This window comes from Varanus komodoensis, unplaced genomic scaffold (assembly GCF_004798865.1).
Source record: "Varanus komodoensis strain SLA01 unplaced genomic scaffold, ASM479886v1 scaffold24, whole genome shotgun sequence".
Taxonomy (NCBI): Eukaryota; Metazoa; Chordata; class Lepidosauria; order Squamata; family Varanidae; genus Varanus; species Varanus komodoensis.
In genome coordinates, this window is record NW_025335641.1 from 1 (window position 1) to 19,523 (window position 19,523).

Genomic DNA, 19,523 nt, shown 5'->3' on the forward strand with positions numbered 1-19,523 from the left:
GTTCTATACACTAGCTAGAGCAGTCTTCCCTCAGCTGGTAGCCTTCAGAGGCATTTGGATAGCAATTCCCAGAATTCTCATCCAGCAGGGCCATTGACTGGGAATTCTGGGTGTTGCAATCCAAACATGTCTGCAAGGCACAAGGTTAGGGAAGGCTAAGTTAGAGGATTAAGGACTGCTGTGTTTGGGATTTTTGCACATGTGTGTACATAAATCTATTGTAAGCTGCCATGAGGCTCATTTGCTCAAAAGTCAGGATTTAAATCTAAGTAAAAGCACTAGTACATAAAATTTTAATTATGGTTTTTGGTATGTTGTTTTTTTGAAACACTAACCTGTGGCCGGTTGTTTGTTGACACTTCTGGACAGTCACTAAAAGGCAGTACAGAGTATGAAGTAGCCTCCCCATCCTTTCTGAGATCTAAGGGGCTTTTTGGTCTTGCAGGTAAACCTACTGAAAATAACAGAAAATTAATTATTACAATGTACCTGGCTATTTTCTCATATAATCAATTTATGTATTTGCTCACCCTTATCAAAAATAAGCTTGGCTCGCCTACTATTACGCTTTCTGTTTTTGAATTCTCTTTCAAAATTTCCAAGGCTTGTAGTATATTGGTCCCAGGATATTTCTGGCAGCTGGACAACTCTCTGTGGATGGGGAAGCCCTACATCAACCTGGAAGAATTAAAATTAAGAAAAATTAACACAAAGAAGGCACAAGCTCAAATGACAGTATATGAAATTACATAACCTTGAACTTCTTTAAAGGCAAAATCAGGTCTCAAACTGTACCTTATTATACTGCTTCCAATTTTAAGGAACAGTAATACATAGCAGAGCATATATATATGAACAGGAAAACACAGTGATTGGAGGTCATTTTAAAAGAGTAATAGCCACCTTTTCACAGTGTCATCTCCTCTTGCTGCCTTTTGTTAACTATTTGAAAAGTATTGTTTTCCCTCAAACTTGCATTTACACACAAATGTATTACAATAAGAGACTAGGAGGAGACCAAGAAATAGAAATTACCATAGCTAACAAAAACTTACTCAGCTAAAGAAATGGTCAGAGTAAGTGAGGTCATTTTTCCCTCTAACTCTCATACTTTAACTCCCTTTAATTATATGTTCATATATTATTTGTTCCAGAAACATGTATGGGCTGATCAGAAACTGACAGTGCTACTTTCCCATGACTGGAAAACACATCCAGTTGCTGCCAACTCTGCAAAACTCACAAATAAATTAACCCTCAAGTACATGTAATATTACTTACAGAGGTGATATTGAAACAAAGTGTTTGGAACATTAGTGTAGGTATGTGACACATCCCCTACCCACAGATAGCTTTCAGTCGGAATCAAGCCCAAACAGAGATGCAGGGTGCACATGGGTCTCCATGTGAGCCAATGTTCATGTAAAAGTCCCAGTTCATACTGAAAGATATTGTCAGGAGAACAATGGATGGGTGGGCAGGAAGACAAGGGTGAGAGGGCATAAAGCTACTTTAATCTTCTATGATATTGTTTCAGTGTTACCCCTGCTGAATGTATGAAAGGAGCGAAGGCATTCAGGGACTGTGATATGTTGATGAAGTTTCTGTGTGTGTGTGTTTAAACCAAAGTATTGGCTATCTGTATTAAGCAAGATAGTGACTACCAGATGGTATCAATGCAGAGTAAAGGAGGTATGGTATACATTCTGGAGAAATGGTTTGCTCTGTCCCTCAATCAGGCATAGCAGGAAGGCAGGATATGGAGAACTTTTCCAATTCTTGCTCAGACGAGAACACAGCAGGACCTAGACCATTTCAGGAGAATGAGTTCCTGAGCGGGGAGTTGGAGGAAAGGGATATTAAGGACAGAAACTAGAGCTTTTCATACCTACTATTTCCCCTCATACTTGACAGGCCCTTAGCCAGCAAAGCCCAATTACATAATCTTTGCAAACACAGCTTTGAACAAGTGGTGCATTTAAAGAATAAAAAGCTCTAGTGGCCATAAGGACCACCTTTTCCCCCAAATTTACTGTCTACATTTACTTTTCTGCAGGAAATAAATTATTAGTTATCAAACATCTCTCAGAAGTGCTTAAGAATCTCCACTGCAATACCTTCTTTTGGAGACTTTCCACAAATCCAATGGGATCTTTCAGGGCTTCTCTCTGGTGTCTGCCTAAATTCTCAAGATCTTGAACTGCTTGAGTACGTTGAGCCTCAAGTACCGCAATCGTCTGTAAAAGTCTCTGATAACTACAGAGACAAAGGGAAACAAACTCACTACAGATTTCTAGGAACAATGACCAAAGCAAAAGACAGACACAAAACTTGAGCATAGATGAGTACACTTATCTGAAACAGTCAAGCAAAACATTTGATTTTAACAGGAATGTATATCTTGAAAGTAATTAAAAAACAGCAAAGTGTGTCATAAGTTAGGCAACACTGACTTTTTTAAAGTTATGAATTAGTTAAAAATACAGAAATTAGATAATGAATAAGCCACTAAACCATAACTTTTTTCTTTTTGCAGAATAAATTTCTAGCTGCCCGCCATAAATTTTTAGCTGCCTGAAACCTGGATAAAGGAAAAGTGAATGTATTTTCAAATATTGATTATATTTCCAAAAATCAGAAGTTGTTGGTTATTGCATTGCATGCCTTCTAATGTACCTCAAGCTAACAAGAAGAAATGGCAAGAAAAATATTTTAAAAAGAGTTGATGCTGTCTAATTTTGAGACAATTCCTTGTGACAAATTCCTAAACTGGAAGACTACTACATCATGGCCACATACCTTTTTAGCAAATCACATCTAGCTATATAACAAAGCCATGTAATGTCAGCAAGCTTTATCATCTAAGGATAACTATGAGACCACTACATGTTACACACAAATGTACACAGTATTTTCTAAAAATGCGTAGCCTTAAGAAGCTGTGACTTTGGGCAGAGAAGCCAGAGAAGAGAGGTGCCTAATCTTTTCCCTACTAGCTGTCTTTTCATTTAGAATTTTGACAACAACTTCTTTCCCACAGGCATAATTTTTAAAAGCTGGATAGGGTGGCTTTGAGAATGTGAATAATGGGTAAGGCACCACTGCTCACTAGCTCAAAATTGCAGATTCCCAAAGCTACAATATCATTTTAAAAAGTAGCAGTAGTAATAATCAGGGCTCCATTATACACATTTGCACAGAAAATAACATAGTTCGCCTTTCACTGCTGCAATTCATAGCAATACAGTCTTTACACAGGAAACAGATATCTCTCATCTCTTTTGCTCTGCATTATCAAAGAGATACCCCTGTTCTATTTTTAGGTCTCAGTTTTTCTTCATAACCACATAATAGCACATCTATTTAATCAATCTGCAAATATACATGTTCTCATCAATAGAAATGCAGATGGTCATGGGATTCTTTGTTGCATTAAGAACAAAACCTTAGTTTCCCAATGCACAGCTAAACAAACAAACAAAAAAGTTTTTGTCCCTTGTCTTGAGGCAAGCAGGGCAAAAGGGAGGTGACAAAAAGGAGATATGGAATACAGGGAGCATGGGGGTGGATGATCATGCTTATATGGCCCTTTAACAGATTTTTCATAGAAGTGAAAAGACCATGCAAAAGTAAGACACTTGTCAGCACAATTTAACATAAAGATCAGTTGCCTATAACAATTAGTAAGCTAGACTGAGATGACTGCTTCCTTACCAAAGCAAATTCAGAAAAGAGCTTTGTTATGCATTGTTATGTGCCATCAAGTCACCTCTGACTTATGGCAAGCCTATGAATAAAAACATTGCAAAAAATCCTACATCCATTTACCAGTTCCTCTACAATATTGTTTCAGATTTATATTCACTAATCCAGCACTCTTTTGTATCTTACTTTTCATCAGTTTTATCAGCATAAGCAAGAAAGTACGTTGTAAAAATCTCATAATGCAACTGTAAGAACTTTAATACACTAACAATACTTTTCTTTGTAGCACAGAAGCATGTTAATAAACTCAATGTAACAGCTGTATCAATTGAATTTTCCTTCTGATCTGTTGCTTCCAAATGAGACACACAAAAAGGACAAGCATAGAAGAAAATATTGATCTATTGCCCAATAATGCTAAAATAACACTGCTTTTCCATAGAAAGGTCATCTATAGCAATGTCTAAAGACACACACACACACACAAATTTCGTCCTTGCATTAGAAACATAGCGAGTCAGAAGGGGCCTCCCGGGCCATCTAGTCTGACCTCCGGCACCAGCCGGCTCCGCTCACAACATGCCCACCATGTGGATGTTCAGCCTATCCTTGAACACCTGCACCGACGGGGCCTCAACGACCTCTCATGGAAGCCCATTCCACACCCTCGGGGTCCTGACTGTCAGGAAGTGCTTCCTGGCATCCAAATGGAACCTTGGCTCCCTGAGCTTTGCTCCGTTGGAGCACGTTCTGCTTTCCTCTGCAGGGGAGAACAGGTCTCTACCCATCTCCATGTGACATCCCCTCACATACCTGTATGTCGCCAACATTGCTCAGAATAGAATTTGTTCAGAGGAACACATGCTTGTTTAGCTGCATTATAAAGTGTTTCAGGGTACAATCCAATGGGGATGCTCAAAGCCCTCTCAACTTGAAGGATTATAGGCTTCCTAGGCAGAGCCAGAAAAGCACAGAAGCAAAGGTCACCTCTATACAATTCCCACCTTGCAAAGCAGCTAGAAAACTGATTTCAGAGGGGGAGTGAAAGAAGCTGAGACACTGCCAGAATGTGTTATATGTTGTAAGTGCTGATCTCTTCTCTTCCCTGTCCTCAAAACACCTTCTCCAAGATCATTCTCATGAATTTGGAAAAATGGTAGATGTGGTTCAAGTCCATACTAGTTGCAGGGGCAGGCAGGGAGAGGGATCTGTGCGCATAACTGTTTTCAACTCTAGATCTGGGAGTCTGAAAAACCCTATGGCCCTCTAGATGCTTTCTAGGAGTCATAGGTGTTGGAATTAAGAAAGGCAGTTCCTCTTGGTGCACATTCCCAAAGCATGCTGATCAGGAGAAGCAGTGGAGTGGGTGGAATGGGGTGGGGGCAACTTGGAATGTGAGTCAATTCCTGACTGTGATGAGAAAAATGGAGGCAATCATTTCAAGGCCAGACTCCTCAGGTGCTCCAGCAGCCTCCGAGAATAAAGGATGCTTACCTGTAAACCTGTAATTGATGTTCTTTGAGTAGTATCTGTACATTCATACATACGGGCTCTGTGCCTGCACAGGGCCTTTTGTTGGAAAGATTTTCCTAGCTAAGTTCATTTTGGTGGAAGCCCCTCCCTTCCCTCTTTCCTGTATATAAAGGCAGGGCTTTTGCTGTTTTCCCAGTTCCCATGGTACTAACGTTTTGGCCTCAGAATTGAGGAAGAGCTGGTAATGGTCCTGTACAGGTCTGAAAAGAAGAAGATTCAGAAACTAAAAACAGCAGGGCTGGTGAGTGCAGTTGTTGCACAGATGACCAGTTGAAGAATGTCAGTTACAGGTAAACAACCTTACTTTCTTCTTCTTGGTGTCTGTGCATCATATGTATGGATGACTAGCAAGCTTACCTCGAAACAGAGAAGGGACAGTGTCATCAGTGGAAGACTGCTTGGCCAAAAGAGCAATCTTGGCTGGTGCAAACATCAAGTCAGCAGGGATGGACAAAAGTTGACAGACTGGACCACATCGCTGCTCTGCAGAGGTCCTGCAGTGAAATGCCAGCATGACCACTGTAGATGTTGTACTTGTGCTGGTAGAATGCGCCCTTGGCTGTTTGAGAAGGCCTATCAACAGTCCAGCCAGTTGATAAGCCTGTTTAATGGTCACAATGATCCAGTGAGCAAGTTGCTGGACACTGATGGGTTCACCTTTGGATCATTCACCATATTCCACAAGGAGCCTCTGGGACCAGCAGAAGGACTTGCTATGTGAGTGATACAATGCCTGTGCCTTTAGGGCACTGGGAGCACAGAACACTGATTCCACTGGGGTGGACAGTGTTGGGAAGAATGCCAGTAGTACAATGTTCTGATTTAGACAGAACTCCAATGCAACCTTGGGCAAGAACATTTGGTTGGGTTGGAGAACTGCATTGTCTTTATGGAAGGTAAGGAGTGGTGGTCAATGTGAATGAGCACAGTTTGCTTGCCCTTCTGTTTGCAGTAACTGCCAACAAAAATGCTATCTTCTAGAAGAGAAGGTGTAAATCCTCAGGGGCCAAGGGCTTGAATGGAGGTTTCATAAGGGCCTGCAGGATCACTGACAGGTTCCAACCCAGCATGACAGAACAGATGGGTGGGACCAGGTTGTGCAGACCTCTGAGGAACCAATGGGACAAAGGATGAGAGAAAACTGAGAATCCTTTAACCATCTTGCAGAAGGCAGAAATCACCACTAGACTCTGACAGAGGACAATTTTAATCTTCTGATGTGAAGCATGTGCAGGAAGTTGAGTATCTGCTGGACAGATGCCATGGAGAGTTTGAATGCTTCTTTCTGGGCAAGAGCTGTGAAGGCATTCCATTTGGCCTTGTGGGAGTGCCTCAGGTTCAGCTGTGGTGCCATATCCAGGATCAACTGTCTCTTGGGACCAAGAGGAGTCTCCTGATCTACTGGCCAATTCTCCATGCCATCAGATGGATGGCCCTGTCACCTGGGTGCAGGATTATCTCTTGGTCCTGAAAGATGATATCTAGTCTCACTGGAAAGCAGATGAAAGGACAATTTGACAGGCTCAGAAGGTGGGCAAACCACGCCTCTCTGGGCACCACAGGGTCACAAGGATGCAGGAGGTGTTCTCTCTCCAGATCTTCGCTAGCACTCTGATGACTTGCAGGAATGGTGGGAACAGGTAGAACATTTCTTCCCATCAGAGAAAGAATGTGTTTTTCAACGAACCCTGACTGTTGCCAGCATGAGAGCACAGGACCTTGTATGCTGTGCTTTTCAACAAGGTGAAAAGGTCCACAGATGGGGTTCTCCAAGTCTTGAAGAGCTGCTTCAGGATGTCTGGATTTAGCTCCCATTTGTGAGTCTCCTTGAGCCTTCTGTTCAGGGCGTCTGCTGTGATGTTGCCGGTTCTGGCCAAATGGATGGCTACAATGATAATGGCACGAGTCCTGGATCTGCAGCGTGAGACAGGTTAAGGATGCAGACCATGGATTGCCTTGTTTGTTCAGGCAGAAGACCAATATAGTGTTTCTGAGACAACCTTAACATGTTTTCCTCTGAGGAAGAGCCAAAAAGCAAGTAATGTTTTCTGGACTGTGAGGAATTCGAGGTAAATTATATGATGCATGTGATCCTGAGCAGTCCAGAGTCTGTGAGTCCTTCTGCTGGCACACTACACCCCATCCCTGATGTGATGCATCTGCTGTCAGGTCCAATTCCCTGGGTGTGAAAGCAGCCCCATCTGCCAGGTTGTGTTCAAGGGTCCACCATGAGAGGCTCACCTGAATGGAATGCAGAAGCACCAACCGCTTCTGGACTGAATTGTGCTGGGGCCAGTAGGCACACACAAACCAAATTTGTAGCAGCAGCACCTGTAGCTTCGCAAAACAGATGACCACAACAGTTGCTACCATGAAACCCAGGAGTCTTTGTACCTGCTTTGTACCTGTAGTGTCCTGGGCTCAATCTGTAGCTGCAGGGCCAAACCAACCAGTGTCACCACTCTGTCAACAGGAAGGTAAACCTGTGCTGTCATGGAATCTAGCCTCACCCCAGTGTAGAGGACTGACTGGGAAAGAAGAAGCACAAATTTCTTGGTGTTAATGCACGAGGTCATCTGAGTCCTAAGAAATCTTCCCAGGATAGGACAACCAGCAGTCATGCATCCAGACAAGGAAAAACTTTGATTCCTTGTAGCCTGAGACGAGCACATACTATGGTACTATATTTGGTGAAGACTTGTGAGGCTGTGAAGAGGCCAAACAGGAGCAAAGACAACACAAAAGCATCAGTCCCAATTTGGAAGAGAAGAAAATGCCAATAGTCCAGCTGAATGGAACATGAAAGTAAGCATCCCTCAGATCGATACAGGTGAACCAGTCCCCTTAGTGAAGCAACAGCAAGCAGTCTTGCTCAAAACCAAGTTGTGGAGCCATACCCTTATGGCTGTTCAACCAGTCACTGTGACCCTGCCAGAGCATCTTCCTTGCAAAGGAACAACAGGATTAAGGTATTTTTCTCAATACTGTATGTTTAGATTGTAACATTTTTGCTGTGAAGAAGGGACATGTGATCACTGCAGACACAAATTCACAGTTCTGAGAACTATAAAACCAAGCACTTATGATAATATCTGTAATATCCATTGTTCATTTGCAAATCTATGTACACAGAATCAACTACTTACCTCTTAAGTGCTATGTTTAAAAAAAATCAATGAACAGAAGAAGATGGTTGGGAATGGAATAGACCTGCACAAGAAGCTAAGTGTGAGGAGAGAGGGGCAAGCAGTAAAAATGAAAGTGAAACTTTTTGAGCAGAATACTCCACAAGTCTTCGGATCTTTTTCTGTACAGCCTGAGGTTTCTCATATTATTCTTTCCCTGAAGGAGAAAACCTATAATGGCAGCAGGCTGTAAAAGAGACCCAGTTTGGGAATATTTTAATGGCATTCCTCTACCTATGAGAAAGGAATGCATGCATGCTAATTATGTAGAAAACCATGATTAAATCTAGTCTTACTGACTAGTGAGTTAAATCGATTTGATTTAAATCAAATTCACCCTGAATCGGACTATAACAAGGCAGATGGTATATTCATACCACCTTTCTAGATATGCTTTTGATCAAAGATAATACCCAGCCCTGACCAGTCATCTACAGGCATCTTGACCAGACAGCCATAATCTAGATTTCTACACCTGCCATAATAGCTGCCTTGAATTGCCTCCTCCATGACCCACTTTATATTAAACAGATTCATGAATGAACCATCAAGAAGAAAAATGTTTAGTTCATTCCAGGCCTGTTCAGTTTGAATCCCTAGTTTCTCTCTGGGAGTTACATAGCCCATAAAGAAATACCTTTGTACGACTTCCATTAGGTCAGATGTTACCACCCTCTCCCTATAAGCTGATTTAGGGAGTTATTATTAGGATTTTAAGTTCCTGATTATAAAGTCTTGGCTAATTCATTCTATTTTATATCCTATTTTAAAAGCAACAGTGAATTTGGTTCTTGAATAAATATGCTCAACTTTAAACTGGAGTTTATTTGGTACTTTTGTCTAGCTTGATCTTAGTCTTACCCAAACTTCCTAGTTCACATGGTACATTCTACCATAGTTTTCAGGAGATTAAGGAAAATTCTGGAAAAGAGGCCTATCCTGCTCCTTAAATGGAAGCTGTAAGTATGGATTCTTGTTTGTGAAGCTGCAGAGTTATTAGACACAAGAGTTGTGGCAGTCAACCTCTGTAAGATGCAACAATGCATGCCTTGCAGGCATCCCTGTCTTGCAGGGGTGGAGGTACAGACTCTTATTTGTAATACACACTATTCCCTGGTCACAGCCGTACACACCAAAGCCAAGCAAGGACTTTTGACATTAATAAAATCATAGCCTAATAACAGCAAGATTCTAGCAGGTTTTGTGTTGAAAAATCAACAAGATACTACAACTCTTCAAATTCAATTACTAATTACAAATTACTTACTAATTATTCTAAAGCCTTTGGGATATAGGAAGTCAAGGCAAACTTTGGAACAGCTTCCTTAATATTTGGAAAATCATACATTCTTTTCTTTGCAGTCCAGTATCTAAAGTAGGCATTATAATCTGAATTAAAATTTCATCTCTAAGTTGCCACAATGTCCTCTGCCAGTCTACTTACATTTACATTTGGCACTCGTACAACTTTATTTTTACCAAAGCAATCTATCGTAAGGACTGAAATTACTTTATAATTAAATGTGTATCAGTGATTTCCGATTGCTCCAGGGGAAGATAATTACAATTACTTCTGTCACCTTTATCTTTATACTATATGGTTATCAACTAAAGAGGACTATTATAACAAATGCCTGAGTAATACTCTTGAGTATGACAAAAGGTAGCAGCAAATCCTGCCCACAACAGCTTGTGAAAAATCAGACTTTTTAAACAAAAAACCCCACATAAAAACATCGTTCTTAAGTAGATCTACATAAATCATTGCTCTGTAGGCAGTATTTTTTGGAAATGTTTTAAAACTATCCAATATTGTTACATTTACTGCATTTTAATATATGACCTAAATGGCTCCCTTATTATTTTTATTGTTTCCAGTCATAGAGATAAATTATTACTCAAGCTATCTATATTTAAAGTAAGTGATTAAAAACACTTGAATACATACAGTGCAGCTCAACGCTTCTGGGACAAGGGAAATACTGGTTCCTTAAACAGACTCTGAAAATCAACATACTATGATAGTACTACCAAATAACACAAGATGTCTCATAAAATTAAATGTTTTGCTCTATTTGGTCCTGCACACCATCATATACACAGTGCATCTGACAGTGTGCAGCATCTGGTCACATGGTCTATATTGAGCATTATGTAAGGTAGGAAGGAGCCCTTTACCTTCAAGCTCAAGTATGCAATAGCTTCTAATCCCAGATGTGCATTCTGTACATCCAATTGAGAAGGCAGTGTTTCTCTAATTCTGTCCTGTTAAGATATTGTCCATAGTACTCCAACAATAGACCCAACAGTCTGATACCATAAACACTTTGCTTCAGCAAAATGAAAACTGCCCAAAGTAACATGATGTGAACAGGTCTTTCCCTATGAGATAACAACTTAGCCCAAGGTCATGTTAGTAATAAAATAAATTTGTTATACCAATATAAGTCTTGCCTAAGGGACACGCCTGAACATATAGGAATAGTCTGGATTGATGGAACTTTATGATCATGATTCAGTCATGTTTCAGTCATTCATGGTAAAAACTGCCACCTGCACATCCTGCTTCTGCAAAATATTTGCAAAATAGCCTTTTTAATAATCCCTTTTACAGGGTACAAAGCATCACTTCTGTCAAAATAATCATATACCTTTTCCATATATCTTCTTTGCTAAAACTCCCCTGCCATACCTCATACCCTCCTTCACCTGAGCCCTTAGCTAAACAATAACCAGCCTCACTCATCCATTTCCCTCTGCTCTGTAAATACATGTAAACTGGTTCTACTTTTTTCTTGATAGTAGAAAAAAAGCCTGCAATGAAAGACTGCATGAAAGACTTCTGTTTTCCTCTATCCATTAACTCTTTCAATAAACTTCTACAGTGTGATTTTCAAGCACAGTGAGCTTCACTAGAAACTGTGTGCTTTTGCTTGTACTAACTTCAGGACTAGGGTCAAGAAAATGCTTGCTTGGGCTTTTCTCCAAAGCTAACAATGTTGTGTTCTGGGATACAGAATTACTTTTCAACAATAACTATTATTTTACAACCTAGTTTGAATGTGCTGTATCCTGTGTTTGATGTCTTAGTCAAATTTAAAACACATTAAACCATTTTAAAATTAAGTAAATTAAAACAAAAGTGAAACTTTATCAAATGGAAATTTGTTATAAGAAAATGCATACGATCTGAGAAGCAATTAAGTAAATAAATTAAAAGATTATAAAAGCTACCCCAAATGGCACAGGAACATGTTCTCCTGGATAAGAAACTATCTATCTAGAGCACTAACATGTAATTTATCACCCTCCAGATGTTTTGATCTCTGACTTACATCAAATCAAGCCACTGGTGAGGCATAACGGGAGATACAAGCAGAAACACCTGATTTCCAAGATTCACACACTTCTATTTAACTTTTAATTTTTACGGTGCTCCAAAAAGTAACAATGCTATAATCAGAAGTAGCAGCTTGCAAAATAAAAGAGATACAGTGGTACCTCGGCTCACGAACTTAATCCGTTCCATGACTCTGGTCGCTACCCGAATTGGTCGCGAGCCAAGTCAAATTTCCCCATAAGGTTCAATGTAAATAAGGTTAATCCGTTCTGTAAATATTGTTTTAAATCACAAAAATTTGAAACAAAGTAACAAAATACAGTACAGAACACTAACCTAGGTGGGAGGTTATTGTTTGGAGGGAGAGTCCAAACCATAATCGTGCGATAGCGATTGGGCTGGGGGGTGGGGGTTGGCCACAACTGTGCTTGGGGGGGGGGGGGGGGGGGGGGGGGGGGGGGGCCACACGGGGGGGGGGGGGGGGGGGAGGCGTGATTGTGGTCGCGTTCATACAGGGAAGGTGGTCGCAGTCATGCAGCAACACAGCTATGATTGTGGTCATCACCCAATGCATAGTTTGCAAACTGAGGCAACATTTTTCTGAAATTTCTGTTCGCGACCCGATTTGGTCATGAAGTGAGGCGTTCGTGAGCCGAGGTACCACTGCAAAAGCAACACAGATTCTCTAAAATGACTGGGAAAACAAAATCTTGCCTTGGCTCTGAAAGGACAGCTATATAAGCAGCCACATGAATCTCCCTGGGCAAAAAAATCCAGAAGCACACACTCAATAGGAGCCTGGGATAAATCAAGTATGATAACAGTTTTAAAAGGTTAACGCAAATGCCCTTAATTGAATCAAAATGGCTTGATGTCTAGTTATATGAGCCATAAGTTGTGGGGATAAGATGGAGGAGGAGAATGATGTAAGCTGCCTTGAGCCCCTGGAAAAAGGTAGGATATAAACCGAAAAATAAAATAAAATAAAATAAAATAAAATAAAATAGTCCCCCAAAAAATTCCCTGGCCTGTAATTTTACTTCAGGTACTCCACTAGAATAACTATTGTAGGCTATGTTCTGATTCTCTGTCTGAAGATGGTAATTATGGTTTGCGCTTCAATTTGGCTAGAGCTATTAAAAATACAGCTCAGTTATGATAATAAAATCCTATCTTTTTCGGGTGGTAAGGAATCATGGTCAACAACTTCATTATAACTTTGTCTTACCTATGTTCTATAAACATTCCCTTTTCATCACTGGAAATATTTTCAGTCTTGAAGTTGTTTCCACTTTACCCCCTGGTCGCAATTTAAAATACAAACAATTACAATAGAAATCACTGTCCTGAAAAGAAATGCAAGCTCTAATCTGGAAGGCAATCTGGAAGGCAATCTGAAATTTTATCCTGTTTATTAAACATCACAAACACTTTTGCCGATACTAAATAGGAGCATCAATATTCAGAAATACTTATATCCCATCTTTTTCCTTTCAAGGAACTCACTGCAACTTACTTAATTCTCCTCTGAGAATTTTTCATTTTTCTCGCTTTCAATGATAGACAGTACCCTTCATACCAGTCATTTTCCCGCTTACTGTTAAAAGATAGAGACTGTAATCCTATGCACACTTACCTGAAAATAGACAGTAACAGTGACATAAACAGGTAAAAAGATTGTACTACCAGTCATCTAAATTTCTGGATCTGTAGACAAAAAAATCTGATGTTTCAGGGCCCAGGGAACTTCTCCATGGTAAGGAAGGAAATTCCATCTGTTTGTACATAATTATTTTTTCCTAGCAATTATACATAATGAAAATTCAATAGCCCTTTAGAGGACATGCAGAAACTCATTTCAGCCTAAAGAGTTTTCAGAGGTTGCAGGCACTGCCTGACAATCACAATAAAGTTCAAGTTTCAAACAAGAATTTCTGATTGCTATTATCCTAGCCAACTATCACAAAAACTTAATCCAGCTAGGAGAATTACCTAATCAATCTAGTTTAGTTCTAATCTAAACTGCACATCTCTTTTTAAAATTCTCTGACAGCCATACTTTTGTTGAATCCACTTATTTTGTTAAAGTGGGGTTTCTTAGGCAGCAGTGTCAGAACTCCTCTGTCATTGGTTTGGCTGCTCTGATGTGATAGCGGGGCCGAACATTTTTTAAAAAATGAAATCATTAAATTATTGGGTTCATACATGGGGCTTTCAAATGATATGTTGCGCTAATCTAGCTTTAGACAATGAAATGTTGACATCTGAGATCTGCATGTATACTCCTCTGCACAAAGTACCTTTAATACTGTTGGTTGCACCAATTTTAGCATCGATGGGCTATAAAATATCAATAACTGTCTGTCTGCCAACAGGGTACATACTGCTCTGGGACTCTAACTGAAGAATGGGCAAAATATATTCATAATGAAATAAACTGAAGAATGGGCAAAATATATTCATAATGAATATATTCATAATGAACAATTAGCCTGTCTGCCAATACAACAGCTATGCAACTTGGATAGTAAAATCTTTAAAACAACATCTTAAGCGCATATACCACTCATCTCCATTACACAGATGCTGACTGCCGCTTGCATAACAAATATCAATCCAATTAAATGTATGTTAAAATATAAAATAAAAATACACTAGACTCCGTCACTCCTTCATGGATCACTGCCCTGTTGTGGCGAGGGGGCTTGTGTAGCTCAATGAAGCTATGAGCTATGCCGTGCAGGGTCACCCAAGACGGACAGGTCATAGCAGAGAGCTCTGACAAAACGTGATCCACTGGAGAAGGAAATGGCAACTCATTCCAGTATCTTTGCCATGAAAACCCCATGGACAGTACCAAAAGGCAAAAAGATATGACGCCAGAAGATGAGGCCCTCAGGTCGGAAGGTGTCCAATACGCTACTGGGGAAGAGCGGAGGGCTAGTACTAGTAGCGCCAGAAAGAACGATGCGACTGGGTCACAGCAGAAAGGACACTCAGTTGCTGATATATCAGGTGGTGAAAGGAAAGTCTGATGCTGTAAAGATCTATACTCCATAGGAACCTAGAATGTAAGATCCATGAATCAAGGCAACCTGGATGTGGTCAAACAAGAGATGACAAGACAGAACATCGACATCTTGGGAATCAGTGAACTAAAATGGACAGGAATGGGTGAATTTAATTCAGATGACCATCAGGTATACTACTGCAGGCAAGAATCCCTCAGAAGAAATGGAGTAGTCTTCATAGTCAATAAAAGAGTAGGAAAAGCAGTACTGGGATACAATCTGCAAAATGACAGAATGATCTCAGTTCGAATCCAAGGCAAACCATTCAACATCTCAATAGTCCAAGTCTACCCCAACCACTGGTGCTGAAGAGGCTGAAGTTGACCGGTTCTATGAAGGCCTACAACACCTTCTAGAATTAACACCAAAAAATGATGTCCTTATCATCATGGGGGATTGGAATGCTAAAGTAGGAAGCCAAAAGATAACCAGAATAACGGGCAAGTTTGACCTTGGAGTACAAAATGAAGCAGGGCACAGGCTGGTAGAATTTTGCCAAGAGAATACGATGGTCATGGCAAACATTTTTTTCCAACAACCCAAGAGACGACTCTACACATGCACATCACCAGACGGTCAACACAGAAATCAGATTGACTATGTCCTCTGCAGCCAAAGATGGAGAAGCTCTATACAGTCAGTAAAAACTAGACCAGGAGCTGACTGTGGCTCAGATCATTACCTTCTGGTTGCAAAATTTAGGCTTAAGTTGAAGAAAGTAGGGAAAAGCACTAGGCCACTCAGGTATGACCTAAATCATATCCCTGATGAATATACAGTAGAGGTGACAAATAGATTTAAGGAATTAGATCTGATAGACAGAGTGCCTGAAGAACTATGGTTGGAGGTTCGCAACATTGTACAAGAGAAAGCAACTAAAACCATTCCAAAGAAAAAGAAATGCAAGAAAGCAAAATGGCTGTTTCAGGAAGCTTTACAAATAGCTGAGGAAAGAAGGGAAGCGAAAGGCAAGGGAGAAAGAGAAAGATACACCCGATTGAATGCAGAATTCCAGAGAATAGCTAGAAGAGAGAAGAAGGCCTTCTTAAATGAACAGTGCAAAGAAATAGAAGAAAACAATAGAATAGGGAGGACCAGAGATCTCTTCAAGAAGATAGGAGTTATGAAGGGAACATCTCATGCAAAGATGGGCATGATAAAGGACCAAAATGGCAGGGCCGTAACAGAGGCAGAAGAGATTAAGAAGAGGTGGCAAGATTACACAGAGGAACTATACAATATACAAGAAAGAGCTTAAGTCCCTGATAGCCTAGCCACAATGGGGTGGTAACTGACCTCGAGCCAGACATCCTGGAATGTGAAGTCAAATGGGCCTTAGGTAAACTGAGCAACAACAAAGCTAGTGGAGGTGACAGTATTCCAGCTGAGCTATTCAAAATCCTAAAAGACGATGCAGTAAAAGTGCTACACTCAATATGCCAGCAAACTTGGAAAACTCATCAGTGGCCACAGGATTGGAAATGGTCAGTTTACATTCTGATCCCAAAGAAGGGCAATGCCAAAGAATGTTCAAACTACCGCACCATTGCACTCATTTCACTTGCTAGCAAAGTTATGCTCAAAATACTACAAGCTAGGCTCCTGCAGTACGTGGACCGAGAACTACCAGAAGTACAGGCAGGATTTCAAAGAGGGAGAACTAGAGATCAAATTGCCAACCTACACTGGATCATGGAGAAAGCTAGGGAGTTCCAGAAAGACATCTACTTCTGCTTCATTGACTATGCTAAAGCCTTTGATTGTGTGGATCACAACAAATTGTGGCAAGTTCTTAAAGAGATGGGAGTAGCAGATCATCTTATTTGTCTCTTGAGAAACCTATATGCAGGTCAAGAAGCAACAGTGAGAACTAGACATGGAACCACATGATGAGAAAGGTGGGGCTAGATGAATCACCAGTTGGAATTAAGATTGCTGGGAGAAATATCAACAACCTCAGATATGCAGATGATACCACTCTAATGGCAGAAAGTGAAGAGGAACTAAAGAGCCTCTTGATGCAGGTGAAGGAGGAGAGTGCAAAAGTTGGCTTGAAACTCAACATTAAGAAAATTAAGATCATGGCATCCAGTCCTCTCACTTCCTGGCAAATAGATGGGGAAGAAATGGAGGTAGTGACTGATTTTATTTTCCTAGGCTTCAAGATCACCGCAGACAGGGACTGCAGCCAAGAAATTAAAAGACGCTTGCTCCTGGGGAGGAAAGGTATGGCAAATCTAGACAGTATACTAAAAAGCAGACACATCACCCTGCTGACAAAAGTGTGTATAATCAAGGCTATGGTTTTCCCAGTTGCAATGTATGGCTGTGAAAGCTGGTCCATAAGGAAGGCTGAGCAAAAAAGGACTGAGGTGCTGGAGAAGACTCCTGCGAGTCCCTTGGACTGCAAGGCAATCAAACCGGTCAGTCCTAGAGGAGATCAACCCTGATTGTTCTTTAGAAGGCCAGATACTGAAGATGAAACTCAAATACTTTGGCCACCTAATGAGAAGGAAGGACTCCCTGGAGAAGAGCCTAATGCTGGGAACAATAGATGGCAAAAGAAGAAGGGAATGGCAGAGAATGAGGTGGCTAGGTGGAGTTACTGAAGCAGTTGGTGTGAGCTTAGGTGGACTCCGGGAGATGGTGGAGGACAGGAGGACCTGGAGGAATGTTGTCCATGGGGTTGTGATGGGTCGGGCACGACTTCGCGACTAACAACAACAGACTCCATCATGCTGATCCTCAAGACAGTATATAAAGTGAATCAAGAGTTCTCAATTAAATTGTACTTTTTATGATACTTCCTCACAGAAACGTATACACCTGTGTCAGAAAGCTATTTCTGAAATCTTTGTCATTAGTTTTCTCCTCCAAATACATTCTCTAATATTTTAATTTCTGTGTCATCCAGAGAATGGCAATAACAAAAGGACAGCAACAGATCAGGGCTAGTAGCAGCTGAATAATATAACTGATTCAGAATGTGTTCTGCTACAACAAAGGTGAAGAAGAAAAGGCAAGGTCCATTTTCCAACTAAACCTCTTCAGTATTTATTGTTGTTTGAAGATATGAATCTGTATGCTGGTGTGGAATACTATATTGAATATGTATACAGTAAATTGATTTATGTAACTAATTTTAAAGACTAGACTAGACTAGAGAACAATGCAACAGAAAAAAAAACTTTCTACAAGGGCTCAAAACAAGCTAATTTGAGGCGCATCTTAAGGAGGTTGAAAAAACAGTGCTAACAGTGCAGCCATAATGTTCCTGATCCACTAATCATTGCTATCAGCCTGCCAGTTCCCCAAAGGTTGGGAGCTTTGTTTTTTTGCCTCTCCCATCTTCTGCCACACCTGCAATTCCTCTTTCCTTCCCTTTTTAGAGATAACTAAGGTTCCTGCTAGGTATTACTGTCCCACCATATTAATTTCAACCATGATTAGCTCTAAAGAGAGAAGGACTGATGATAGGATATTAAAATTAGTATGACAGTAATATTGAAAAAAATAAGCTGAACAGCTTTTAGTTGTATACTCTGTGGTGTGCAACTAAATGATCAGATTTGATCTCATGCAAACACCAACTAACCAAGTGTATAGCCACATTTTAAAATGGCAACAAGTCTTAGACACACATATGACTTCCCCACTGCTTATTACTGCATGTAAATCACAATATTCAAACCACACTGCATAAGGTAAAAATTGCAAATCCCAGATGCAAACATATATTGCACAATACAATTCTCAAGCATTACATTCAATGTTCTCATGAGCCCAAGACTTACCTGCACTATTGCCATATAGACTACGCTCAGTAAAGTAGCATCTGAATGGGCTCAAATACATCCTTATTAAAAATAGATGACTGAAAGCTCTAGCAGTTCTTTCTTAATACAGTTAGATTCCTTTAAGGATTTTTTTGTTAGTAGGCATATTTGGTTTATCAAATCTTGGTTTGATAAGCAGAGATAAACAAAACTTGTGCCCATGCACACAGATACCTTCCTCTTCAGTGCACATCAGTGCAATGCAAAAGTCTATAAATAACCACAGTGTCTTGGGGTTTGGTTTGGGTTTTTTTTTAAACAATCCAGTATCTCAAACCAACTTCAAACTATAGTAGTAGTAACCTGTAGTAAAGCAGGAAACTGTGGTTTCCTACTCCATACAAAATGTGAAGTTATACTTTTTTGAACATCTATGTGCCATGGAGAAAGAAAAAGGGCCTTATGTGCAGGTAAAAGCCTCATTCATATCTCAGCGTAAGAGCTGGTATTTTGAACTGGGCCAATGATTAAAGTAGCATGTTTTTGATATCTGTTGGTCTTAAAGACTTTCAGTGTTTACAAGAGATGGGTCATCTATCTCCAGGCCATTCATGCTCCTGCTCCTGCTTACAACTGCTCTTCCCTTAAGCAATTAGATGCCAGTGAAAGTTTTTTTTAAAAAGCTTAACTGCCATTTTGAAATTAACCCGAACGCAATACTACCAATAATTCTTCTATTTAGCCTTTGTTTACCCAAAATGTTGGTTTTGCAAACAGCATTGTTTCTAGGTGGGTATATTTTTCCAAAGGACCTGAACCTAAAAGATGTTTGGAATTTAACTTTACAAAAAGAGGAAAAAAGCTCCTGTTGGATTTCACAGCTTTCTGCAGAGCAGGAGATGTTGCTTTCTTG

General features: G+C 40.3%; 1 protein-coding gene across 7 annotated transcripts in view; it reads right to left on the reverse strand.

The window, feature by feature from the left end:
- Window positions 1–6: 6 nt before the first annotated feature.
- Window positions 7–19,523, reverse strand: part of ZZZ3 (zinc finger ZZ-type containing 3) — a 54,590-nt gene continuing 35,073 nt past the window's right edge. For 6 of the 7 annotated variants that reach the window (XM_044432315.1, XM_044432318.1, XM_044432320.1 and 3 more), the window contains 3 exons: window positions 2,118–2,256; window positions 531–678; window positions 7–454 (listed from right to left, as the gene is read on the reverse strand). In XM_044432315.1, the coding sequence (XP_044288250.1) occupies window positions 294–454; window positions 531–678; window positions 2,118–2,256 (448 nt within the window). In that variant the 3' untranslated portion in view covers window positions 7–293. The remainder of the gene's footprint in view (window positions 455–530; window positions 679–2,117; window positions 2,257–19,523) is intronic. The other variant, XM_044432322.1, reaches the window with a different exon arrangement.